The sequence below is a fragment of the Bombus fervidus genome, chromosome 2, assembly GCF_041682495.2.
Source record: "Bombus fervidus isolate BK054 chromosome 2, iyBomFerv1, whole genome shotgun sequence".
NCBI lineage: Eukaryota > Metazoa > Arthropoda > Insecta > Hymenoptera > Apidae > Bombus > Bombus fervidus.
In genome coordinates, this window is record NC_091518.1 from 17,645,909 (window position 1) to 17,670,559 (window position 24,651).

General features: G+C 32.7%; 6 protein-coding genes across 13 annotated transcripts; 3 read left to right on the forward strand and 3 right to left on the reverse strand.

The window, feature by feature from the left end:
• Positions 1–882: 882 nt before the first annotated feature.
• Positions 883–4,579, forward strand: LOC139998025 (uncharacterized). Its single transcript, XM_072022223.1, has 4 exons — positions 883–1,087; positions 2,408–2,502; positions 2,570–2,711; positions 4,269–4,579. The coding sequence occupies exons 1-4, from the start codon at positions 1,032–1,034 to the stop codon at positions 4,498–4,500; spliced, it is 525 nt and encodes a 174-aa protein (XP_071878324.1). The 5' UTR covers positions 883–1,031; the 3' UTR covers positions 4,501–4,579.
• A 1,021-nt stretch (positions 4,580–5,600) lies between these two features.
• Positions 5,601–7,413, forward strand: LOC139998026 (uncharacterized). Its single transcript, XM_072022224.1, has 2 exons — positions 5,601–5,928; positions 7,104–7,413. The coding sequence occupies exons 1-2, from the start codon at positions 5,661–5,663 to the stop codon at positions 7,340–7,342; spliced, it is 507 nt and encodes a 168-aa protein (XP_071878325.1). The 5' UTR covers positions 5,601–5,660; the 3' UTR covers positions 7,343–7,413.
• An 808-nt stretch (positions 7,414–8,221) lies between these two features.
• Positions 8,222–11,712, reverse strand: LOC139998024 (globin-like). The gene is made up of 4 exons (XM_072022222.1): positions 11,485–11,712; positions 11,185–11,408; positions 10,707–10,932; positions 8,222–8,839 (listed from the first exon to the last, which is right to left on the reverse strand). The coding sequence occupies exons 2-4, from the start codon at positions 11,337–11,339 to the stop codon at positions 8,705–8,707; spliced, it is 516 nt and encodes a 171-aa protein (XP_071878323.1). The 5' UTR covers positions 11,340–11,408; positions 11,485–11,712; the 3' UTR covers positions 8,222–8,704.
• Positions 11,713–13,332: 1,620 nt separating this feature from the next.
• On the forward strand, positions 13,333–22,214 carry LOC139998030 (facilitated trehalose transporter Tret1). Of its 5 annotated transcripts, XM_072022231.1 has the most exons (5): positions 13,333–13,525; positions 17,699–17,772; positions 19,361–19,505; positions 20,542–20,972; positions 21,279–22,214. In XM_072022231.1, the coding sequence occupies exons 3-5, from the start codon at positions 19,391–19,393 to the stop codon at positions 22,185–22,187; spliced, it is 1,455 nt and encodes a 484-aa protein (XP_071878332.1). In that variant the 5' UTR covers positions 13,333–13,525; positions 17,699–17,772; positions 19,361–19,390; the 3' UTR covers positions 22,188–22,214. The 5 variants fall into 5 exon arrangements, with proteins under 5 accessions (XP_071878332.1, XP_071878329.1, XP_071878331.1 ...); XM_072022228.1 differs by lacking the exon at positions 17,699–17,772 and having other exon boundaries at positions 13,336–13,525; XM_072022230.1 differs by lacking the exons at positions 13,333–13,525; positions 17,699–17,772 and adding an exon at positions 14,824–14,911.
• On the reverse strand, positions 14,448–17,301 carry LOC139998033 (cytoglobin-2-like). Of its 3 annotated transcripts, none has more exons than XM_072022238.1 (4): positions 16,996–17,301; positions 16,570–16,769; positions 15,510–15,735; positions 14,448–14,969 (listed from the first exon to the last, which is right to left on the reverse strand). In XM_072022238.1, exons 2-4 carry the CDS (start codon positions 16,725–16,727, stop codon positions 14,838–14,840), a joined length of 516 nt encoding a protein of 171 aa, XP_071878339.1. In that variant the 5' UTR covers positions 16,728–16,769; positions 16,996–17,301; the 3' UTR covers positions 14,448–14,837. The 3 variants fall into 3 exon arrangements, with proteins under 3 accessions (XP_071878339.1, XP_071878338.1, XP_071878337.1); XM_072022237.1 differs by having other exon boundaries at positions 16,570–16,764; positions 17,030–17,299; XM_072022236.1 differs by having other exon boundaries at positions 16,570–16,764; positions 16,996–17,296.
• LOC139998031 (uncharacterized) lies at positions 22,189–24,573 on the reverse strand. 2 transcript variants are annotated; one of them, XM_072022234.1, is made up of 5 exons: positions 24,147–24,573; positions 23,836–24,055; positions 23,585–23,764; positions 23,282–23,495; positions 22,189–22,966 (listed from the first exon to the last, which is right to left on the reverse strand). In XM_072022234.1, exons 1-5 carry the CDS (start codon positions 24,308–24,310, stop codon positions 22,800–22,802), a joined length of 945 nt encoding a protein of 314 aa, XP_071878335.1. In that variant the 5' UTR covers positions 24,311–24,573; the 3' UTR covers positions 22,189–22,799. The 2 variants fall into 2 exon arrangements, with proteins under 2 accessions (XP_071878335.1, XP_071878334.1); XM_072022233.1 differs by having other exon boundaries at positions 23,204–23,495.
• Positions 24,574–24,651: the final 78 nt, after the last annotated feature.

Consider the following 24,651-nt stretch of genomic DNA (forward strand, 5'->3'; position numbering starts at 1 on the left):
AGCACGAGGAAGCAGCTCGTTGGCACATGCCATCTTACAATCTAATTTAAGAAACCGATCGTGCAACGTATACGAAATGCTAAAAACGAATTATGGTGATAACGTTTCTCTTCATATTTACCGAGCTATTTAAGGAAAGACAAAATTTTTTTCAAATGGCACTTACAACCTTTTTTACTCTCACTCTTCAATTATGATAATTATAATTAGAATAATGTACAGACACAGTTGAAATTGCCAAAAACTGCAATGTATTGTTTTTTTCTTCGCAAAGATCATTACCGAGGTTGATGTGCCAGAATTGCAGCTGTTAGCGTCAAATTTAAAGCCCGAAGAGTGTGTGAAACTTGTGTCCCTAGATTCTAATAGTAAGTAAATATTACATTCGCGAATTAACACTATACCGTGTATACCTTTTTATACATTTTTTCGAGGAATAGAAATATTATAATAGTAATTCTTATTTTTAAATGTAATTAATTACAATCCCAGCATATATCTCATACGTATAAAATATTTTTGTTGTACGACTGCTACTAATAAATCGCTTCTAATGTACAGAAATTTCTTATGCCTATGCGTATATTACGTATAAATGTTCCACGCTCGATTTTTTTTCTATTAATTTGCTAAAACATTTTCAAGAAATATTTATACATATACACAATAATAAGGAAAATATAGCTAGTGATATGGTTTTGGTAAATATCATAAGCAAATATCAAGATTACTTAATTACTAAATTTGTCCGTATTACTTACTGTAAAAAATTCTTTTCTAATATTCATAAGGTTTTCAAACGATTAAAAATATAGCGCGAAAGGTATCGGATGATGGTATGAAATATTGTAACAGCTCAACTATCGGAAGCACAAATACAAAAGTTAGCTCGAGAACAAAGTTGCTTTCGAAGACTAGTGAAATGGATTTGTCAATTAAGAACGGTTACGAGGAACACGTATCCGATCTTGAACAGTCTTCTTGAACGCATCGGAAGGAGGGATTTAATCGCGTGTCTCGCAGAACTCAGCATGAAAACTTCCAAGTCACCGAAAGTAATTCGCGAAGCTCAAGCGGACGATTTGGAGTGAGTTATCGTCGTTTAACGAACAAAATAAGCTTTAGATATAACTCAGGCGTAGTTTTTAAGAAGATATGCATTATAATTCCTCAAACAGCAATTTCGAAATTTTCAAATTGAATAACTCTTAATATTTAACATTAATTCGTGAAAATGATCAATAAGAATAGATGATAAAATGTAACAGCGATAATAGTATAAATGATTGTAACGGTGAAATATAATTTTATCAGATAATGGTATTTTTACCGAATAACGCCGATAATTGGTAAATAATAGAAACGAGTTCACATCAGCAATTAGAAGTTTCTAATATCATTATCTATCTTATAATTAATATCTCTGATATCGTTATTGATTTTCAAATAACTTCCCAAACTGTGTACGATCAACGCTAATAAGACTCTAGCGATGAAAGTTTTACGCATTAAAAGAACAATTCGTTGTTTATTTGGAAGAGGTGAAAACAGTTCTCACAGTTAGGATTTGAAAACATATTTCTTGAAATATTTTGGAAACTAGAGGATATAGAAAAGAGTACTTAGATTTTGTTTTTAGATAAAAAATTCAATCGTAAAAGGAATTTCTTTAAAAATACTCGTTTAAAAATTTCTATCTTTTTGATCATTTTTCTTTGCTGAATGCTGATCGATATTCATATAAATTTGCATATATATACGGTGCCGACGATTATAAAAATAGCCTGCGTTCAAGAATCTAAGAAAAGTGAGTTTATCGTTTATTTTCGCGATAAATCTACCTACATTACAATAATTTGAAACCATCCTTGCAAAGTAGTAGATATCGAGCCACTGCATTGAGTTGGCTGTTGCGTCGTTAAATAGAATTCAACTCGTACGTTAAACGCAAAGCTTTAAATATCTCGAAACGATACATCTCGAATATATAACTTAGGCCATTTTCATAATTGCTAGCGCATACATAATAGGAAAGAATGCTAAAACTGAGAATATAGAATGTGTTTTTTTAAATTTTGACGTATTTTTAAATATATAAATATTTTTATTATTATTAAATATTTTTAAATATTGTCGTATGACAATAATTATTATATATGGATAATTAAACGATTCTAACAATACCATAATATTTTCTTCGCGGAAGATCTTTTACTTTGTCCTCCGTTCCTATCACGTTACAGATAAACTATTTCGAAATTTTTTCTAAATGTACTCGTGACGCAGGCGATAAAATTATAAGAAACAATACTACGCGCATTCTTACAATACCCTTTGCGATATTACGATATACAGACGTTCGTTTAATTTTATCACGCTGTCTTTTTCATTCTGTAACATTCCTCAGCGAATACGAAGGAGTCGCGACAACAGCCACGCTGAAAGAGAAAGATAGTAATACAGAACCTCAACTCTCGGAGCAGATGATTCAGAAGATCAGTGGTAATAAATGTCACATTTTGGCTGTAATAACTCCTCTTTAATCTTAATGTATTACGTTCGTTCGCAGGACGTACTACTATCAAACTGTCGTTGCACAGCGCAGGCATCGTTCTCGCTTCAATCATAGTCGTATCTTGTTTATGTACTTTACTTATAAGGAACAGACTGATGAAACTATTCGATAGAATACGAGGGAAGAAGAAGAAAGGGTGATTATAATTATTCTAATTTGTTCTTCAAATCGATACGCTCCGGGCAATACTAAGTAATACTAAATACTAAGAAACCATTAGAACATTCGTAAAACTCTTTTATAAATCTATTATGCGTTACACGAGATATTTTGAAAATTATTACTGTGATAAAACCTATAATCATCATGATTATGTAGTAAAGATTGGAACAATTCTGAAAATGTAGCGTAGAAACTGCAAGATATTTAGCGCAAATATACTTCACGAAGATTACAAAAATATTTAAACGATCGATTATACGTTATATTAATAAGCCTTAATATTTAACGGGACTATCTTTAACACTATTTATACATCTGAGACCTGGTCGTCAACGCTATACTATTGCTATGCCATTGCCATGTGCTAATATATTTGTATGTTTGCAATAAATAACTTGTAACTTCTGTATACGTACATATTTAGATCTTAAATTTTATCAGTACAATAATGAGAATCGTGTCGCATTAAAATACTAATATTTCACAATGTTTTATGCAATACACATATACGTCACAGTTTTCTATGACAAATATTCAAATACTTTCACGATCCACTGAACATGAAAAGGCAAATGAAAAATGTAGAGTATCATTTTCTTATACCAAGCTTAACTTTTCAATAGATCGATGCTGAAGATTAGTTAAATACGATTTCACTCTGTACTACGTACGATTTTACTCGTGCTTACATATCAACATTGGTATTTGAACTTATCGCATTATCGCATTAGATAGCAAAGGATGAACAACGAAATAGAAGTATTCTTCGACAAAGAATCTTTTTCCTTTGTCAATGGAAAGATTGTCAATGGAAATGATCGCCTTTGTTCTGCCAGCATTATTGTGCCACGCTTACAATATTTTTGTGAACGCATGTCAGAATATTTTCCATCTTCAAATGCTTAAATACGGAAATAATTTTCCTGTTAACTTATTCTGATTCATACAGTTAACGCGTCACCACAAGGAAAATTATATTAGAGTTAAGGCCGAAAATTATGATAACTGAGCTATTTGAGCCATTATAAACGATTCAACGCGGGTAAATATTTAATAATTTAATAACAAATTATTCAAACTATTTTAAACTTATTCAATGTTTTTATCAACGTGTAACGATGATAATCTATCTTGTCGAAGAAATAAATTTTTTTCATTTAAAAAGTAATAGCATATAGTCTGACCAACGAGACGAGACAGTAAACGAAATTTGTTTGCTGCGGCTGCAACTTTTGGCTGGCGATTAATGAAACGTGTATCGCTAATAATAGCGGCTACTACGAAGTAGTAACATAATAATAGTAGTAGCATATTTTCTAATAACTCGAACGAATTATTGTCAAAGGTGTGCATGCTCGACGAACGCGTAATGTGGATTTATTCGAAAATGAAAAATCCTATGCAGCTACAATCGTTACTCTACATTTTGAATTTATTTTTTCATATAGATTTATTCTTTCTCTAGTTGTACCACTTATTCGAAGATATTCTACATAGTGAACTTATCGAGTAATAATTGCTTTCTGATCAGTAAATTTATCGCGATCGGAGATGACGTAGAGGATGTGTCTAGAAGTTACTTCATTCGAAAGCCACGAATAAAAAGGAAACGACCTCCGTCGTACGAAATGGTGCACACAGCCACGCAAAACACCGTGCCACTTCCATCCGTATCACAGGAACCGGAAGAACCAGAGCCGATGGCTTGTTACAGGTGTTACAAGAAGAAACGGAAGAAAAGCACCAAAAGACCGAAGAGATGAAACATGTAATTAAATGTACCATTTAAGATAAACGTGAAAAGACTCCTGCATGGGTTGTATAAAGCTCTCATTAAACGTTCACGCGTGTAATTTTTCTTTGCAATGATCGTACACTGGCTCACGAACACGTGCCATAACAAGTTTTCATCAACACGCAATTTGTTGAAATTTTAATCGTAATTATATTATTGGTCAAATTTCAAACTAATTTATACACATAGTACGATCTCGAGAACCAGTGGACGGATTTTCATGCGATTTTCACCATTTTTAAAAAGCATTTCTCCAGTAAGATTTAGGTTCGTGAAATGTTACCCTATGACAAAAGGAAACAGGAGTCGAAAATATTTATAAACCAGAGACAATTTACGACCATTCGCAACGCAACGGTGTGACCTTCTACGTTGGAATTGTATTTTGTTTAGAATCGCTACCACTATACATATAACGAGGTCATGCGATCCCCCCTCTCCAAGCAGTGTCTTTTTCTCTTCGGCGTGCGGCATGTCAGAAACTGCTTCGCGACGATATTGTCTCACGGACTATAAAACGTTTACCGAGCCAATAGAAATTCACAAAATCGTTGTCCATATTATATTATATTAATTATATTAAAACGATTATATTAAGGTTCAGGACAAAGACCAGTCATATGAACTGATTAGAAAATATATGTAGAAGCGACAAGATATTTATTGCAAACATGCACTTAGTAACTTAGCATACAACGGGAATAGTGGTTTTAAATAAACGATTAATACTAGAGATGATCTCATTAAATACTGTAGTTTCCTAATATAATTAATAATTGACCGTTTAAATACTTTCACGGTCTTTGCGAAATGTATACTTGCAACAAATATTCTGTAACTTCTATAACTATACATTTTCAGGTACATGCCAAATTTCACAACTTTTTTGTACAACTCGCATAATATGTCTATAAAAAGTTTCTTTAAATATCCAGCTACTTGCATGAGTCGCTGTGTGTCTATTTCATAAAATATAATTTGCCACTCGACCATGTATAACTGCATTCCAGCAACTGCAAATTATCGAACGATGAGCGAATCATCCGAAATTCGTCAGAGTCGTCTTATTTGAAACTCATCAAAGTCCGTCAGCCGTGAAATTCGCCGAAGTTAATTTCTCGCGAAACAATGCAAAGGACGATCATTTTATGTCGCCGTTTCGAGACGTTTCGTTTCGTGGACCTCGCAATGAAAGAATTATCAAGGACGCACGAATGGCCTACAAGGTTAAGCCTCATCGTTATTCTATTGCGATACGATGTTCTCGGCACGATCGACGTCAATTTAAACGAGCTGGAATATTTAGCCGCACGTCTTAATCCTTTTGAGTGTCGACGCTTGATAGCTGCGCTTCATTATATCACGTACGATCTACCGAACAATCTCGCAGCTGCTGGTAAATCGGTCAATGATCGAATAGAATACAATAGCGACCATATCAATTCTTCTTATTGGAAGAAATATATTGTAATCGTAAAAACAGTCGAAAATTGAAGTATATCCATCTCGAGTGGTATAACGAAGAGATTGATAGACGCGTCAAAAAACATAAGCTTTAATTTCAATCGAGATGTACATATTAACTTCTTCAATTCTTTCTATTGCTTCTGGGTGGGATTCAAGTCGGGAGATTGTTATAACTAGATCGTGAAGCGAATATTTATTTATTTTATGCGTATACGAAACCGCGTAGAATGTATATAATACTTAAAAATACAGAGTATAGTCCCGTGTAACATCGGACACGTAAAAACGATAAAAAGAGTTCGTGTAAACGCATGCGTTATTTAACTGCGTTTGCGAGCTATAGCAAATTTTATGTTTGGAATAATTTTCCCGTTGACAGCGTCGAAATACTTCGCGAGAGAATCGAGCAAGGCTTCCAGAAAATCAAAACAATACCTGGAGAAATAGAAAGGGTAAGACAGTCAATGGGTAAAATGTCACTGGGCTTGTGTTCGAATGCAAGAAGGGCATTTTCAATATCTTTAGTAAAGTTATGCAGATATAGTTCGTTAAAACTCGTAACTCGGAAAGTAGGTCAAATGGGGCATACGAACTTCTTTTTATTGTTCACGTGCAGAATCTATCGCCGAAGTAAGTCCCCGATGCTATGAGACGCCCTGTATTTAAAATATCCAAGGTAGATATAGTATAGTCTAGTTCGTTCTAATACTTAGCGAGTGATACAAACTTCTGCTTGTGTTTCAGTTCTTTAATCGTGTTTATAAAGATGTAAATTTGCATAAACATCTGCAATCTAGTTATGACTACGTTCGTATTTACGATAAAGTATCTGCTTGTTTTAATCCGAGATAATTCTGAATTATATTTCGAGTCAGTTGAAAGTACTTCAATAACGATTACTCTAAAACAGCATATTGTGTATATTTAATATTATATTATAATACTAATACTAATTAATTATTATATTTACTATATTACTATATATTACAATATTAGTATTATAATTATGCTAAATATAATAATATTATATGCGTTATACTTCTTCCATTAAAAATAATAACTTTTTTAATGGCTGATAATACTATTGATAATCTTGTGAGGAAGAACGTAACGTGGACGACGATATCCCTTGCATCCGCCATCTTTTGCACTGGAATAGTTCTCCAGCTGAAGGCAAAGGAAACACTCACGAGGTTTTAACACACAGACTTCGTCAAATAAATCGAAATGATCTGGCAGATTGGTTAGGAAAATCCTCGTTCGTGCAAATAGGGAAAGATCTCGACAGGGCACTGGTAAACACTTTCGATGAACTCGTCAAAGAGGAAACGGAATTACCGTAAGTTGCGTGTATCGTATCAAGATGAACGACTCGATAATCTTGATGAAATTTTTCGATTATCGTTTAAATAACGGTACGATATCGGTTTAACAAATTTTTCCTTCGATAGAATAAAACACGCCTGAAGTATCACAAAATATAAATACGAAGTTCTTTTTCTTCATCTAAATAAAAATTCCATTTAGTAGAAAGAAAACTCCCCTCTATAATATTATCATATAATACATCACAATTTTATATTTTATTTTAAGTAGATACTATTCCGAAATTATTTTTGTATTTTACAATCAACTTGAGAGTATTAATTATACATTGTTTTACAATCTTGAACATTTAGTGTATCATCCTTCAAAAATATGAGTTGCCATCACCTCTATGTCTATTTAATAAAATATAATGTTTCTTTAAAAATAAAAATCATAACCATGAACAGTCTTGATAGTCGGTACATTTGCATTTATCGTTTCAAATTTCACAGTCATCCAGTAACGCTTGAACCATTCAAACGCCATGAAGAAGAAGATCCTTGGTTACAAATTGATGTTATTCTCATGGCAATCTTATTAGGACTGCTAGGAACCCTATTAACACTGATATGTTACACAGTATTGCAAAAGATCAGACAGCACTTTCGCAAAACCAAATACAAGTACGATTATTATTCGATTATCATTTGCTGCATATTTTTGCCGTGTTATAGATACCAATAACAAAAATTGTCCATTTGTTTCGTGTTTCGTTTTACACAAATATATATAAATATATATATGCAGGATGTGCAAAAAATGGGGAAAATACTTTGACATAGTGTAATACTCATGAAAACAAGCTACGAGATATTTTTCTCAATAAGACATTACCTCTACGGTATATAATCAATATGCCTCTCGTTCATTCAACACACACTTTGGCACACTTTTTTCATACAATTGTGTACACGACGACATATCCTGCCATTTTTCTAATCTTTTGGCGGCAGTTTTCGATTCGTTGTATCAACACATTTCACGAAGCAACTACTGATTTACTTATATACTATACTTTTATACATTAAGCGATAACGATGGAACGGATGGTTTTTCGACCCATGTTTATTAAAACATTTTTCCTTGTTTTCACGAGTATTATATGCTCCTAAAGCTTTCCCCCGACTTTGTTTTATACATCCTTTATATACCCGTGCTTAATTTACAGAAAATTAAAGCAGCAGGAAAGTGAAGACGAAGAATATAAAGTGCAAAGGGAAAAAAGAAAGAAGAAATACACTACTGAAGCAAGCAGTGTAGCTACTGATTATATACATCCAGATAGCGATAGCGATACAGATGCTGATTAAAAAAATCGTTTAGTGGTTATACACTTGCTATATCATATCTTCGCCTTCGAATATTTTTGAAAATAAGACATCGATCGCTTTGTCCCAAGCGACTTCCACTTCGGTGGTAAATTTCGATCCAAACGCGCCCCTCAGTGCGTCCATCATCACTCCTTTCAAATCCTGAAATGTAACATAATGATAGTATGTAAGGACCGAGTAATAAATAATAATAATATAGAACATGTACGAAACATTTCATTTGTAAAATAATGTAAAGGCAGTATCCTGTATTATTCAAATTTTTGTGTCTGAATCACGATCTCATTTCAATTTTTGATTTTTTAAGGTATAATAAATTTAATTTCTAATAATTTTGCTATTCGAGATACTTTTAAGTTTAATGCATACACATAACAATCGTTTCATTTTTTCTCTTAACCTTAAATTTGTTAACGACGAAAAGATACAATTAGGTCAAAAATAGCTCTTATCTTATATTAATAGCTAAATCTTATTATCTACAAACTGCAATATTTACTGACACAATTCAAGAATCATTGCAGTACTCTGTAATTCTATAATACTTGAAGATTAAAACACGTTAACCTCGCTATGTTAACCTTAACGAGAGTATTGACAATATCTTTCGTCTCAAAGACATTACCAATAACCTATCATCTTTTATACTCTACAGTATTAAATTCGTTAACGATTATCGACTTGTACAATCTAAAAATCTTCGATATTTAATCAAATAATTAATATGGTACCTAATAATTAAAAAATTATCGATAACAAAATTTATTAATGTATTAATGTATGATATTATATCATTAATATTAAATGATTGAAGAAATAATCGATATTGAATTATTTCTATCTGAAAACGCTTAACGTTCTATCTTACTTCGGTTGTCGATACAACGTCAGTCTTGGTCTTGAAGCTATCATTATCAACGCGAACAACCTTGCTCGTCACATCTTAATATCCGGAAGTCTGCAAGCTATCGTTGATGCATGTTAAAACCATCCAAGACTTCCGGTTGCAAGTTTTGACCTTGTAGAAAAATGTTTCGTCAGCGTCGTTTCAGTTTCAATGCATTTAAAGTAGCAGTCTTAGCGAACGATAGTGCGGATTGCTGGATCTGATATTTTCCTCCCATTTCTTACAGTTAATAGTAATAATATTCTATAATTTTTCGGTGTAACGATAGACTAATTTGTTTTTAATAGTTAATGGTTTGCATACTTAAAAAAAAAAAAAAAAAAGCAAGATGAGGAATATACTTAGAAGAAAGAAGAATTATTATATCAAAAAAGGAGTAATTATTTCATCTCATCCTATGCGATAAAGGTAAAAGTCAATCAAACTGAAAATTAACATTTTAACAAAAAATGTTAATATCGACGAATAAATGAAATTGTGATTGGTTCTATCATCTTCTATTGATCATCCATACTTTTGCTGTTACGTATACATATAGCGATAATGATGTCATACAATATTCAGCGATAAATGATGACTTTAAGGTTTTATCTCTACCCAAGGAACATCGACGACTATCAATTTGCGCAATTAATCTAATCGAATCTTTATATCTGATACATAACGATAATATTGTAAGAAATATTTTCGCAATATTGAACGGCAATATATTTGGAACTAGAATTAAGATACACGTATAGCTCAAGAGGAATATTTATAATTTATAATTGCACTATATCATGCGCTTATTAAAAAGTTCAAGAGGTAAATTAAACAAAAAAAATTTGTGTTTTTGATCTTAGTACACGGACACTTTAGACAAAGATAATAATTGTTTGAATAATTTTAATTATTTCATTATCCTCAAAATTTAATTTATTCTACGTTATTGTCATGCGTTAATCTCTATGTTATTTAATAACAATACGATAAATATTTCACCAATTACATTTAATAAATAAATTATTAATAAGGAAATTCATAAGTTACACAAATAACGTTAACAAGATTAAGAATAGAAATCTTAATCGGACATATAGTAGTTAAAAATAAGAGACTTACAATAAACTCTTGTCTGCCCTGACCACGTCGTCCATGTCTCTTGCCAGTGGTATGCAATATCGCATCCATTAAGTCAACATCATCCAAAGCATCGATCGCATCGTTCAATGTACTCATAATACCCTGACAATGAGCGTGAAACTTTTTATTACCTACTAAATTATCTGCCGGAATATCTTTAAACGGAGGGAAAGCTCTATGATGCTGAGGAAATCTTTTAAAGTAACTGAAACAAAATAATCCCGTATACCTATACGTGACACACGTTTCGTCGGACAAGAGTTTCCATATTAAAATCGTATCACATTATCTCTTATATGGTAGTATTAATATTTCAACGATCAATATTTTATCTTATCGTTAACATAGTGATTGAATTTCGACTCTAACAAGTATTGCAAAATGTTACATTATATAATTAGCGCCAAAAAAAAAAAAAAAAGAATGATGCAATACGTATTTATATACATTGTCTTACCTTATCATAATATCTACGCCAACTTTTACCGAATTAGCACGTAATACACCCCATGTTTCTTTTATAATTCTCTTTTCTTTATTAGTCAAACCAAGTTTCGGATCTACGACATCATCGTCTGGATTGCCGAGAAAATAGGTTAGCATAGAACCCATCTTAAAAGGTGCCTCGTACTTTCTTTGTTATCAACTTAGTCTACTTACGATCTGCTTTCTATCAACACACTGTAGTTGGAATTTATTGTATTATAACTTCATTATTATAGTATAATCGATTTATTATAGCGAGCATTTATTGTACCTTCAAAATTGTATACCATAACACTACACGTGTCACATGTATGCATCGACTGGAATATTGCTAGTAATAAATTGCTACTAATAAAAATCAAGTAACGTACTACTTCGTCTTTTTTTTGTCTTTGATCATGCACATAGATGAAGATGTTGATAATATGTAGTCGTTTATTTCCACTGATGACTGGAAGAGTTGCTTGCGTAACGGTAACTCGAAAACGACTGTTCTTTGGGCCGAAGTACATGCTGCTTTAAGTGGACTAGCCCACTGATAATGATCGTTAAAGGTAAAAATAGCAGGAACCAACTTTCAGTTTCTCACGTACGATTTTGTAATAGAGAATCACATCAAAGAAAAATGCTATTCTGTGCGAATACCGAAATATTTTAGAAAATAGCTAATAGCTCTAGAGCTGTTTCTTTTAATATAAATGACTGTTTGTAGCATTTATAAAAAATGTATAAGGACTATTAAAACTGTGTGTAGAAAATATTAAAATATTATTGAAGTACCTGTGGAATTTATAAAATAAATGTATTGTGCTAAATATAATATAATAATCATTTGGCGATAGTCCTAATAATTGTGAACGTTCTAATACCTATTACATAACAAATTTAATACGCTATTATATAACTATACTATTATGTAACAAATATTAATATCAATAAAACAGAATTCTAGTATTAACGACATGTATTTTCTATATGCTCTGAATTGTGTTTTGATTTCGTTATGGTCTTACAATTAACTAAATTAACAATTTCAATAATTTCTTATAATTGCTTATACTTCACTATCAGAATAAGATAAAATAAAATAACATTGTTTTAAATCAGATTAATTTCGATGCTACGTACAAATAGAATAACTGCTTTGAGGATGCTAATGTATTGCTTAATACTATTATACTTAATAATAGAGTAAAAATAGTACGCCTTGTCCAATAATATAACTATCATGCTTTTTTTGCTGCAGCACAATCTGAGCAATTATTAAATTGAACATTCAGAAAATTCAACTATAATTCTTTCTGAATAAGGAAGTGGTTTTATTTAAATCTGCAAACAAATGAATTACGTACACTAATTTTATGCTGAAACGTATATATTGATCTTTCCGTTTAAGTCTTCCTGACTTGAAAGAACGGAGTTATAGTTATAAAAGCATAAAGTTATCACGTAACAAGAAATCTCGGCGTAACTTTTTAAGATATATTGTATATACCCAATGGAAAAGAATATATAGCAATAACTAATATGGTTGACCTGGAAATATTTAATTATCATAAGAATGTAATGTCAAAATTAATTAATTTTGTAAAATTATGTAGGCTTATGATTTATGACACGACAATCGCCATTGAAAGCTAGTTAATATTTCAATTTCTTCAAACTTTTATTGGTATTTACAGCTTTTCTGTTTGATAATTAATCCTGCCTATGGAACATAGCAAAAAGGAATATTCTCGCTTTATAGAGAGTCTCATTAAATTACTACCCATGTCGATGAATTACCCTAGGGAATGACAGTTTTTAAGGCGATTTCATTTGAGATAAGAACGTCTAACATCGAAGACGATGTCATTTATCCAAGAATTATATCTGATAGATAATGATAGATTATTAATATAAAAATTAACGTAGTACATAAAATATTACTGATAATACTACCGGGTATAACGATACAGTGAAACAGCTCATTCTACTATAATAAACAATATTATCTAGGCAAAAAGTAATTGATAATTTTATTGTCGGTTATATCTATCATATATATCATAGACAATGATGTAAACGCTGGAAAAGGGAAACCAATTGATATCGTGAATATACAGCTTTGCGAAGATCGTCGTTGCTTCTTGTGTGGAAAAATATCCTTATCTGATTTTGAGTAATCGAGAAAGTTTATAAAGTGGATAGATCGTAGCAGTTAGTATCAGATGTTTAACGTGTCCCAGAATTACACCAATGTTTTAATAGTGTCCAATTTCTGCAGCCCTTAACAAGTTATATATTGTTTTACTTACGATATTTTGTAGCAGGTGAGTAATTATTTCTTACGTTTTGGAGTGATCGTGCGTCTCTTCGTATACTTCTGATTCGTTTTGATAGTATTTTCGTTTCATCACGCTCTGCAATGTTTAATATTGAATTGCAATGCTGGACGGATGTGAAACTTGTGCAGAATTTCCAACGTTCCACCTTCTTCTTCTTCTTCTACAAACGGTGCGCTTCGCTTGTAATGTAAATGTGAATAGTCTTCTATAGAACTCTAGATGACACTTGACCCCTCTACTTATCCTGGAATTCAGTGCTTTTGATTGCACGCGAAAAATACGCGTCCCGCCTGGTTAGATCGGCATCGTACAAGTATTATGACACAATTTGTACTTAGTTTAATTATCTATCCGCTGTGATCGACCACGCTCAATCACCTGTTAGTTAAATTGCTCTTTCTGAAATATTTATTGAAGAAGCACAACTTAGTCCGATGATACCAGATGGTAAATCTTGTTTCCGAAGAAGAGACGTAAATTGAAATATGGTTATATTCTGGATGTGATAATAAGAAAGATGGCAATTTTATTATCTTTAATGGTATAAGAGATTATACTAAACACGCTTGCAAAACCCCGAAAATTACCTGCTAACACAGAAGATGTAGTCATCGTACATAACGTAAGATGCACAAAAAAAGAGATATCTTGTATATTTCCTTTGGAGTCGTTGCGTGTTTAAAAAATTATAATCATTGAGAAATCAACAGTCTAAAAATTATAATTCTCCTACTGTCAAATAGAATTTTATAATTCAAAATATAAATAATATCTAAATTTACAGACTCATTGCGTAATAAGTACGATTGCATTATATCTATCGGGTGAACGGATAAAATAAAACGAAGACAAAAAAAAAAATTGGAAGAACGTGAAAGAAGAAAAAGTGAAATAAAAGATTTATACATTTGGTTTAATAAATTGACGTGCAACTTTAATTCAAATATTCAATGGCCCAACATGCGTTACATGAAGTCGAAAATAATAAAATAATATAAAACCATGTCCATATATACATGCATTATACGATACGTTAACATTAGTGTGCGCAAAAATTTATTAAGCGTTGAAGATATAAACGTATATATTTTTGTTCGATATTCACGGATAATTTGTGAAACATTTTTTTCCATTTTCATCCAACGTAGCTCTAGTGATTGTAACTGTGCAAACATGTAAAACAGTGCATTTTATGTACAACATTTAATTCTTAACAACTATTATGGAGATTCGTTATTTAGGGTTAATTATATCAACGAGATTCATCTTTTTCGAGCGCGTTCAATCGTTTCGTCCTTCAAGAGGCGAAAACCTGATATATCTTCGCAAATACCCCTTCCAAGGTTTTGCTCCACGCCTCGGCCACTTCCGGTGTGTATTGTTTCCCTAGTGCTTGAGAAAGCACCTTCAACACTACTCCTTTCAAATTCTAAAAATCGAAATCAAATATACGATAAATCGTCATTATCGCTCGTTGATTTTTTTCAACAAATTTTTATAAATCAGATTTATTCTACTAATAAATTTTTAATAAGCGATAAATAACATTTTATCGGTTGCCACGTACAATTGTAGTTCTGAAAATTGTATAGCGGAGTTTTCTATCGAGAGAAACGTTCATCATTAGCACGTTGACCGCCAGGCGAATTTTATACAGTATCTCGCTCTATAAATCGCAATAGTTTAAAATATACTACTTTGTAACATTCAATTTTCGTAATATACGATATTGTATCTACGCGTCTGTTCCCTTACAATCTTATCTGAGTAGTTCACGTTATTGAAAATTTTTTAATTTCTATGAAATTTATCTTATTTTAATCATTGTAAAAAATTTATTAACGTGAGTCACCGACGATTACCGTGGCAGTTTTCGATCGTAATAAAAATCAATAAGTACTTCTTTTCGTTCCTAAACGACACGAGCAGAACTGCGTTGGATTTTTTACTGTTATTTTCGTACTCGTACCTCAAATTCTTCTTTCGTTTGGCCACGTTTTTTATGCCTCTCACCCAAGCTGATTAGGCTCGCCTCCATTAATCCTGGGTCGTGCAAGGAATCGATAACACTATTTAAGGCCGTAATTACACTGACACAATGAGCTTGAAACCGTTTATTAGCTGGTAATTCGTCTAACGGAACGTCCGCGAAGGCGCTAAAGTATCGCTGATATTCTGGGTATGTTTTAAAAAATCTGAAAAGAATTACCGGATAGTCGAGTTTCGTTATCGTCAAAATGTTTAAATGGACGTTAAATTTTATAAGCACTATATCACGTAGGAAACATATGATAGATTTATCATATCCATTTTTATCGGTTTTTTGACCTTTATATCGCTTGATGACTAAAAAGAAGCATTTCAATATGGAATAATTGAGAAGGAGAATAATCTAATAGAATTGAAAATATAAACCCGAAAATAGGCGATAAATCGATATTTTGTAAGTATTTATATATATTATATTAATTATTATATATTAATTTAATAAAAATATAAATAATTATATTAATTTAATTGTTGCGTTCATTTAAGATTAATCTGTATAACTAAAGTTATTAATATCTTTTTTGTGTTCCGGAGATTGGCAAAATCAAGTGTAGCGACAGTCTTGATATGAAATTGACTAATTCTAATTACTAACATATTGAATATTATATAAGACGCAGCAGATGTGAATTATTACGTTTCTCAACTATTGCATGCGTAATTTTAAAGAAATGTCTGTCGAACTTAAGATAAATCAGAGCAAACAAACGGAAAGTTAAAATCGTTTGACTAGGACGAAGAACTGAGTTATATAAATATTTTATATCGAAATTAAAACGAGAAAAAGAAAGAAATGACATAATAAGGGCAAGAAAAAAAAAAAGAAAACTATGAACTCATCAGGCTTGCAGATAACCACAAATTATAATCAACACGCTGTTTATTCAGCTGTATTCTTATCAATTCAGTAGTTTTCTGAAATGTATCTTCTTCGCTTTCTTAGATTCGCAATAGTTGACTAAAAGATATGTATCACTTACGTGGTCATCACGGCAATCCCGGAAGCCACCTCGTCCTTTCTGATAACAGCCCACGTGTTCTGTACTAATTTCTTCTGTTTCTCCGTCAACCCTGTAGCTTCATCGATTCTGTTATCGTCCGATGACGAGATTCCGAAAAAACGAAGGAACGTTCCCATGTTCGGTGGCTGGATATCGTCGAAAAAGAACGAAACCCTTCGCTGAAAGAGGATTAATAATTTTCGTTTCCCGAATCAAAAGGAACCACTGTATAAGTGGTGAGATGGTACGCGGTTCCACGATATGACATTTCGTTTAAGAAACGAATGAATGAAAAATGAAAATAAGAACGTGACAGAGGGTCTGAATGCACGTTGAATAAATCGATTCGATGTCTAGATCACGTCATGATCGCCGGTTATCAGTGTGCAAGCGGTGCACAATTACCGTAATTCTGTATGATATGTCACGTGCCACGTACTGTCGTTTCAATTCGCTCAATCGCTGACACGGTTGGACGACGACTACTCGTTCTTCGAGTCCGACTGACGGCACTGCCTATGTATCTAATGCTATTTTAAATCCACCCCCTCCGCTTGATCGTCGCTATGTACTACTAATACCACGCGGTTAAATGATTAAAGAATTAAACCTCTTTACACGATCTGCAACCAACTGGTTAAGTCGGTTAACCGATTCGACTAGTTAACGCTTATGGTCACTGAACTCCTCGCTCGTTCACCGAACACCAATAACGTTCGATCGTTCGATCCTTGCTGCAAGTGGCTTAGTGACGACGACCGCGACGAATGCCCCTACTTCGTTAGCCCCTAAATTGATTTACGATCGTGCCACCGGCATCCGGTTAATTAATTCATATCGAGTTATCTCGATATGGTAAACTCGTTACTTTTAATCGATTAACCTTGCGCTACACGTTGCCGCAATGCATCGACGATACATGCGCCAGTTGCTCCGCCAGATAAATGTTCCTTGTACACGCTTCCTTTTTGCTGTTTATATCCTTTTTGCCTTTGATATCCCTACCCTGCTTTTAATGCATCCCTTTCATCGATATTCGTTTTTCCTTGTTTACTATTTAGGAAAAGTTATCTGAAGTAAGTAAAATACTTTTTATAACTCTATATAGGTTCTGCTTTTTCGATTGTGAATAAGAACGCGAATCGGCACGGAGATCCACTACTTATTACGAATATCTTAAGGGTACGACAGAAGAAATAAATAAAAAGAATTAAGAAATTAAACATCGAGGAACAGAATATACATAGATATTTAAACAACAAGACTTGTTACAAGAGATCAGAAAAATGATAATTACGAGCATAATAAATTATGGCAGAAACATTCCAAACGACTTGATATACTCACACCAAAGTAACGTACTTTAAAATTCATTAGGAATATTATTCTGTGATACAGACGCGATTCATTGCCAGTCTAAGAACGAGCCAATGATATGATATAACATAGCATAACATAACATAATATAACATAAGAGAAAAACATCAAGATGAACCGGAACGTTAGTGACCGAATTTCCTGCAGGATCGTTCATTTAAATTGGAACCTGCGCCCGCAAGAACAGGTAAAAATGGCAACAATGTAACATGTACTCTCACTACCAAATCATGTGTCGATACATCTGCCATCTATGAGCTGTCCATAGAAATATAGAGTTATAAACATAGTTGTATTCAAATTAATTTCTAAACTAAAATCTTTAACCATTTTAAAGCTAGTTTCTCTAAATATGAATTCCCTGAGGTGTTTTGTCGTGCACTTCCCTTTGTTGAAAGGACTTATTTACTTTCCTTGCTTCTATTCGTAGCAGACCGGTCCAAAGTCAGATAACAGCGGCTAACTTGTCGAATGTCATTGTTACCTTTAAGTTGCAACGCGTGAGAGAAAATATTTAATATGTTAACAGTGAAAAATACTGAACGAAGAAGGAAGAAGATCAAAAGTTATGATGTGGACACGTTTGCTTACACGAAAGCTTCGTGAGCACGCAGGGAGATGAATGCTCGCTTCTCTTTGTGAGAAGAGTATACAGAAAGGCGATCGTCTTCTCCACCACTTGTGACGTCAAATTTACAGTTATATGGCGACAACTAAACTACTTTGTGTTCCCGCCTATCATCACATGTACATGTTACACCGTTGCCGTTCTCATCTGTTCTCACGTGCGCGGTTTCCAATTTAGGTGGATGATCCTGTATAATCCTGATCATAATTTTTCCCACTGACGTCACTCTACGAACTATATTAGACAAACCTAATCCCTTAAAGCTCTCATAGGATTCCCATATAGAATACAGAGAGTTATACATTTCGATAAATGTCGAAAAATCAAGAGGCTAAAAAATGTTCTGTCAAATAACGACAATGAACGATAAAATCATCGTTTCGTTTAAACCTTTGACAGATGTCTAGTACAAACAAGAAATTAAGGATTCTTAAAACGACATGATAACGATGAAACGATAATGATGATTGTCTCTCCAATTATGATGGAACGTGCTGTGATTGATAAGCATATTCCTCGTGACAAATACGGATTGATGTGCACCTGTCAGGTGGCAAAATTACGACATCATTTTAATTATTTCGCATGAGATTCACGTACAATAAGAAAAAGATGCAAACTAGTCATGCCACATAATCATTTCGAAATAAGTCGCCTTCCATGCAAGGGAAAATCGTCGATTCGGTCGATTTGTACTGTTTTATATTGCTAGCGATTGAATCGAATTTCAAGTTGCATAAAATAATGGAAAGTTTTGTTTTGCAGACAAAGGAAACAAAGACAGAAGCAACGAGCATGACGGACATAGAAGTCGATTTAGAAAAAGTAGACGATGGTGCCGACGAGAAAGTTAAGCCCGCCAAGGGGGAAAATAGTAGAATTTATTTACAATTAATATCAAGCATTGTAGGTAAATATCGTTAATTTGAACATATAAGACGAGTGGAAAAATTTTGTCGATTTTAAGCAATAAATGATTCGGCAAATCTCTCTCTCTCTCTCTACTTTAGTGTTACCAATTATCATCGTTCATCGATAGAATTCAATAAAAGATCAATAAAAATATCGACAGAATTTTTGTACTTGTATAATAGTCTATGAACATGATAATAGTGAATATAGGTATACGTTTAACTATACAATTGTAATATTGTCATCAATTTCATATTATTTAGTAATCAGAGACGATGAAAATATGCAGCTTCTGGAAGATTTTCGAATCTTGGATCTTAAAATTGTACCAATTTTCTGCTGTATATGTGCACATTATGAATATATTTTGTATAATGAAGTAATTTCCATGAAAAAGTAGTGTCTGATGATTCTAATCACGCCAAAAGAAACTTATCACATCTTGTCATGAAAAACCTGTCGAACTTTGCTTCTTAATAATAATCATTATCATTATCATTATATATTACAATATGTCGCAAGTTTTCTCAATAGCACAAATGAATGAGATAATTACATAGTTAAGAATTAACTATTGATAGAATAACGATCTCGTTAAATTCCTCAAAACTTCGACCTTCTTTAATTCTAGTTCATTTGAATATATCCGTACAGTCCATGAAAGTCTTGATGAAAATTAGTATAAAATTATAGTATACTTTGAAGATCACCTAGAAATGGAAATGGACATAATTTCTTGCATAATTGAAAAGTTTATAGGAAAAATGGTGCGAGTGATAAAATCTTCAATTTGGGAAAACTGTGTATTAAAACGCGCTAGATATTCATAAGGGCTTGGAAGTTCATAATAAAAAGAGAGGCATAAAATCCTCTGAATAAATACGGTTATTATGTATCATTTTCTGCTTGTTATCTTCCTTTTAGAAAAAGAAAGCAATGCACTTATACCACTTTTCCACTGAGCCTCTCAATTAGTGTAATCTGAATGTAATCGAGAAATATAATATATATCTTTTGTTTTTATTTTCTTTAAGTCAACCTAACACTACTGGTTTCTGGAATATGTTTCTCCTGGTCAGCAATTGCTATAGAACAATATGAAGATCTACAAAATGTCGACAATGCAGGCTGGGTAGTTGTTGCGTTGAATATTGGTGCCATCTTCGGACCTATTTTATCTGCATTACTGCTAAATCGCATCGGCAGGAAATGGCTCATCTATGCAACGAGCGCCCCATTTATCGCCTGTTGGGTACTCACGTATTTTGAAAAATCCTGGGTGTATCTTTTTGTGGCAAGATTCTGCGCTGGTATATCGATCGGTATCTTATACGCCGCAGTCCCACTGTACATCGGAGAACTGGTAGAGACAAAAATTAGAGGAGTGTGCAGCTCGATGATGCCTGTGATGCTTCAGTTGGGATATATGTTCGTATACGGCGCTGGTCCGCATGTGGATAAAAAGGTAATTGTTTCAGATTTTCGACTAAAAGGTTATGAAATCATTATGGAATCAAAACAAATTGTTAAAATAATAATCACGCGAAAATATGACTTTATCGTCTTAAGTAGATGAAATGTACGAGTACAGAAAATAATGAAAGAGAGAAATATAATGTTTGTAAATTTGTATATGAACATTGATAAAAATGTTGAAAAGAATCAGTGATCAAATTCTAAACGATAAAAATCGATAGATATTACATATTTCAACTTAAGAGTAATCATAAACGAGACAATATATATATATCGTATTTTACACTTGTTTCAGATATTCTCATTGCTGAGTATAATACCAACAGCCATATTTCTATTAACTGCTATATGGTTACCGGAATCGCCTTATTATTATTTAATGAAAAATAAGGAAAAATCTGCCACGCTAACCTTGGCATGGCTAAGACGTAAGAATAACAATAATGACGAGATGGAGGAAATGAAGAAATCGGCAGAAGCGGAAGGACAGGGTGGCTACAAGGAATTATTTATAGTGCCGGCACACAGGAAAGCGCTTTTTCTCGTGTTATTGTTACTCGCGGGTCAACAATTTTCCGGATATATGGGCATTTTATCCTACGCCAGCATTTTGATTAAAAGTTTCCATACAAATTTCGATAATAATTCCATTCTTCTGATAATAAGTACGGTGTCTATGATTACATGCTTAATATCTTCGTGTGTAGTCGACAAACTCGGTAGGAAACCCGTTTTCCTGATATCGTCGTACGGTAGTTCGCTATGTCTTATCGTCATTGGAGTGTATTTCTTGCTTGAGAAATTAGATATGGACGTTCGTAACCTCTCTTTGGTACCATTGATCGCGCTCATAGCTTACATTATTAGCGTCGGATTTGGTCTAAACTCGATTCCAGCGATCGTCACCTCGGAGATTTTTTCAATAGACATGAAAAATTGGGCAACCATGGTCACTAATGTTTACGGATCCGTACTCGGCATAATCGTGGGCAAATGTTACCAACTCGTATCAGATCATGTTGGAAGTCACGTAATATTTCTTGCCTTTGCTAGTATCGAACTTGTAATTGCTATCACTGCGTCCATCATCATGCCGGAAACGTCACGAAAGACTTTCGGACAGATTCAGGAAATTTTAAATAAAAGCACAGCTAAACATTCGAATAAGACGAAAGGCGAAAAAGAAGAAGAAGAAACGGAATAAAAAACCTATGCATTCTATTTATTTAAACTTCTTCTGTGATTTTCATTGCATCATTGAAACCCTATTTCAAACTGTTCAATTACCACGGGAAAGTGTGAGCGTCTCATATACGTTCATGCATGCAAATTCTTCAAACCTCTGGAAATGTTAACACGAAATAAATGAGTAGAATATTAAGAAAAAAGAATAAAAAACATTTTATTATATGCCAATACTAAATTTCAAACACCGAAATGAGTAAGATAGTGACGCATTCGTTTACGTTCTCTTGCCGTCTGGCTCACGATCTTTGCATTTGTATCTATAACGTAAGAATTTTATCTCGTGATTATATCAGTTGATAAAGAAATAAAAGGAAAATATGAAAATCAAATATGAAAATCAGATATGAAAATAAAGTATAAGAATATACGTATGTATATATAATATATATTTACTTTCCTGCAATTCCGCAGAAAATTGTTTTGAGTTCTGCGTAGTTGTCTCATTTAAATTTATCGGATCATTATTGCCATCACGGTCACTTTCCACCTTAAGGAAGAAGATATTACCAATACTGTGTCTATTTTTAACATTAATGCGTTATACATGTAAAATAATAAATTGTCATTTCTATAATAAAAGCAATACAAGCAAAGATTGTTTGTCTACCTCCAGAATAAATTCCATTGGAGAAAATTTAGATTTATCGTTTTCTTCAGTTTCTTGTCTTTCTTTGTTTCGTTTCGATAGTAACAACGAGATTCTTGTCGACTGGCTGATGCGACTGCTTCTTCTTCCTTTCAATAGTATAATCAAAAGAAAAAGAAAAAGATTGGAAAAACATTTTTAATCTCCTTAAAACTAAAATTAAAAACTATTCCCTTAAAAACTATTTACTTTACTGATTATATGTATATTCATAATTATGATTAATATTCATATATTACATACGTAACAATATCTGTAACAGTCTTAAATCTTAAGTAGTAGAAATAGTACAGCGGAAAATTGCATAACTTGAAATATTGCGTTACTTTGTCTTGGTTGATCCAACGTGTTGCTATCCGAACTTATGGTTATTTTTGGTGTTTTCGGTTTTATTTGTTTCTTACGATACAGTCTGTTGTTTTCCATAGACTTTTGATGAAAATCTCTTCTTTGAAAATTGCTTGCATTAGTATCATCCGTCGAATTTGTCAACATATCTGCTTCCATCGATGCCCACATCGCTTTCCGATATTCCCAATATCGTTTACCATATATCCAATATTTCAATGGCAAACCATATACAGTCTGTGACTCTGGATCAGATTTGCACACATAACACTATTTAAAATTTATTCTTAATTTTATACAAGTTTAACATTCCATCTCCCAACAGGTTCGTGAAATGAAGTTTTTTCTAAAACATATACTTTTCTTATTCCATTTTTCGTACGTAGTATTTGTGACATTCTTTCAACATAATTGTCCATAAGTTCTATCATTATCTCAATTACATTGTTAGAATATTTTGTCTGCGTCGCAATATACTCCTCGGTCATTAAGTATGGTAACTCGGTAATTAACGCTTCCATTAGATCTGACATAAAGTTCTGTAAATGAAATGTAATTTACATTATATAATATTTCTTCACCTATTTTATATGCACAGAATATAACAAACTGTGAGATCCCTAAACGTCAATCCCATGTCCTTGTGAACCATTGCGATGTAGCCAAGAAAATAATCTCTGCGAGACGGTTTATCGTAATAACTTATAAACAGAGCACATATGATGTCGCATATAGTAATAAATTTTTTTTTAATTATAGCTTCTTGAACGAATTCCGGAATTGAATCATCTTCGAAATACTTCATGTATTGCGGGTGATTTTTAAAAAGCCTGCGAGTTAGTATATTTCATATTTTATCTATTCAATAAATTTATATGCACTTGCATTTATAAAGATTACACTGAAATAGTTTATAATTACATAGTACAAATTGCAAATCCATAATGCGACGTATCCTTTTCCACGGCCAACCAAATTTCTTTTACTTTCTTGAGATCTTCGCATTCGTCTTGAACACATAGTTGCGTATCGCAATCTTTAACCAGTTTTAAACCAGCAAACTTATAATTAAGGAAATTTCCCATTTCTTTGGAATTTTAAATACTCGAAGGTATGGGCATATTGTGACACGTGTAATATTTGTACAAACTGAATATCGCGCTTAACACTGCTACGAATCTTGGGTATTTTTCAACAAATTGTATTCTCTTTGCATAGAAAGATTCTCTAATGTTAAGAAAAATATAAAAAGAGGTTATCCTATGCGTGTTTCCTTATTATGCTTTAATGCTAAAATTTCATTTTTGGAAGAAATTCATTTGAATAAACGAGAACACGATTCGATCGAAAATTTATATGTCCTTAGCTGCTTTCATTTGATAATGAAGGTAAACTACAATCATTAAAATTTAATACAATTAATATT

Excerpts from the sequence above, each read along its gene's own strand:
- LOC139998025 (XM_072022223.1), top strand. The coding sequence starts at position 1,032 with ATGAAAACTTCCAAGTCACCGAAAGTAATTCGCGAAGCTCAAGCGGAC. Across the intron at positions 2,503-2,569 it reads GATGATTCAGAAGATCAGTG|GACGTACTACTATCAAACTG; the intron begins GTAATAAATGTC and ends GTTCGTTCGCAG. Across the intron at positions 2,712-4,268 it reads CGAGGGAAGAAGAAGAAAGG|TAAATTTATCGCGATCGGAG; the intron begins GTGATTATAATT and ends CTTTCTGATCAG.
- LOC139998033 (XM_072022238.1), bottom strand. The coding sequence starts at position 16,727 with ATGGGAACGTTCCTTCGTTTTTTCGGAATCTCGTCATCGGACGATAAC. Across the intron at positions 15,736-16,569 it reads GGGATTGCCGTGATGACCAC|ATTTTTTAAAACATACCCAG; the intron begins GTAAGTGATACA and ends AATTCTTTTCAG. Across the intron at positions 14,970-15,509 it reads AAACGAAAGAAGAATTTGAG|AATTTGAAAGGAGTAGTGTT; the intron begins GTACGAGTACGA and ends TTCGATTTTTAG.
- LOC139998024 (XM_072022222.1), bottom strand. The coding sequence starts at position 11,339 with ATGGGTTCTATGCTAACCTATTTTCTCGGCAATCCAGACGATGATGTC. Across the intron at positions 10,933-11,184 it reads GGCGTAGATATTATGATAAG|TTACTTTAAAAGATTTCCTC; the intron begins GTAAGACAATGT and ends ATTTTGTTTCAG. Across the intron at positions 8,840-10,706 it reads AGGGCAGACAAGAGTTTATT|GATTTGAAAGGAGTGATGAT; the intron begins GTAAGTCTCTTA and ends GTTACATTTCAG.
- LOC139998031 (XM_072022233.1), bottom strand. The coding sequence starts at position 24,310 with ATGGGAAATTTCCTTAATTATAAGTTTGCTGGTTTAAAACTGGTTAAA. Across the intron at positions 24,056-24,146 it reads GGATTTGCAATTTGTACTAT|GCTTTTTAAAAATCACCCGC; the intron begins GTAATTATAAAC and ends ACTAACTCGCAG. Across the intron at positions 22,967-23,203 it reads GTTGGATCAACCAAGACAAA|GAAGAAGAAGCAGTCGCATC; the intron begins GTAACGCAATAT and ends TACTATTGAAAG.
- LOC139998026 (XM_072022224.1), top strand. The coding sequence starts at position 5,661 with ATGCAAAGGACGATCATTTTATGTCGCCGTTTCGAGACGTTTCGTTTC. Across the intron at positions 5,929-7,103 it reads GAACAATCTCGCAGCTGCTG|AACGTAACGTGGACGACGAT; the intron begins GTAAATCGGTCA and ends CTTGTGAGGAAG.
- LOC139998030 (XM_072022227.1), top strand. The coding sequence starts at position 18,080 with ATGAACCGGAACGTTAGTGACCGAATTTCCTGCAGGATCGTTCATTTA. Across the intron at positions 19,506-20,541 it reads ATTAATATCAAGCATTGTAG|TCAACCTAACACTACTGGTT; the intron begins GTAAATATCGTT and ends ATTTTCTTTAAG. Across the intron at positions 20,973-21,278 it reads GTCCGCATGTGGATAAAAAG|ATATTCTCATTGCTGAGTAT; the intron begins GTAATTGTTTCA and ends CACTTGTTTCAG.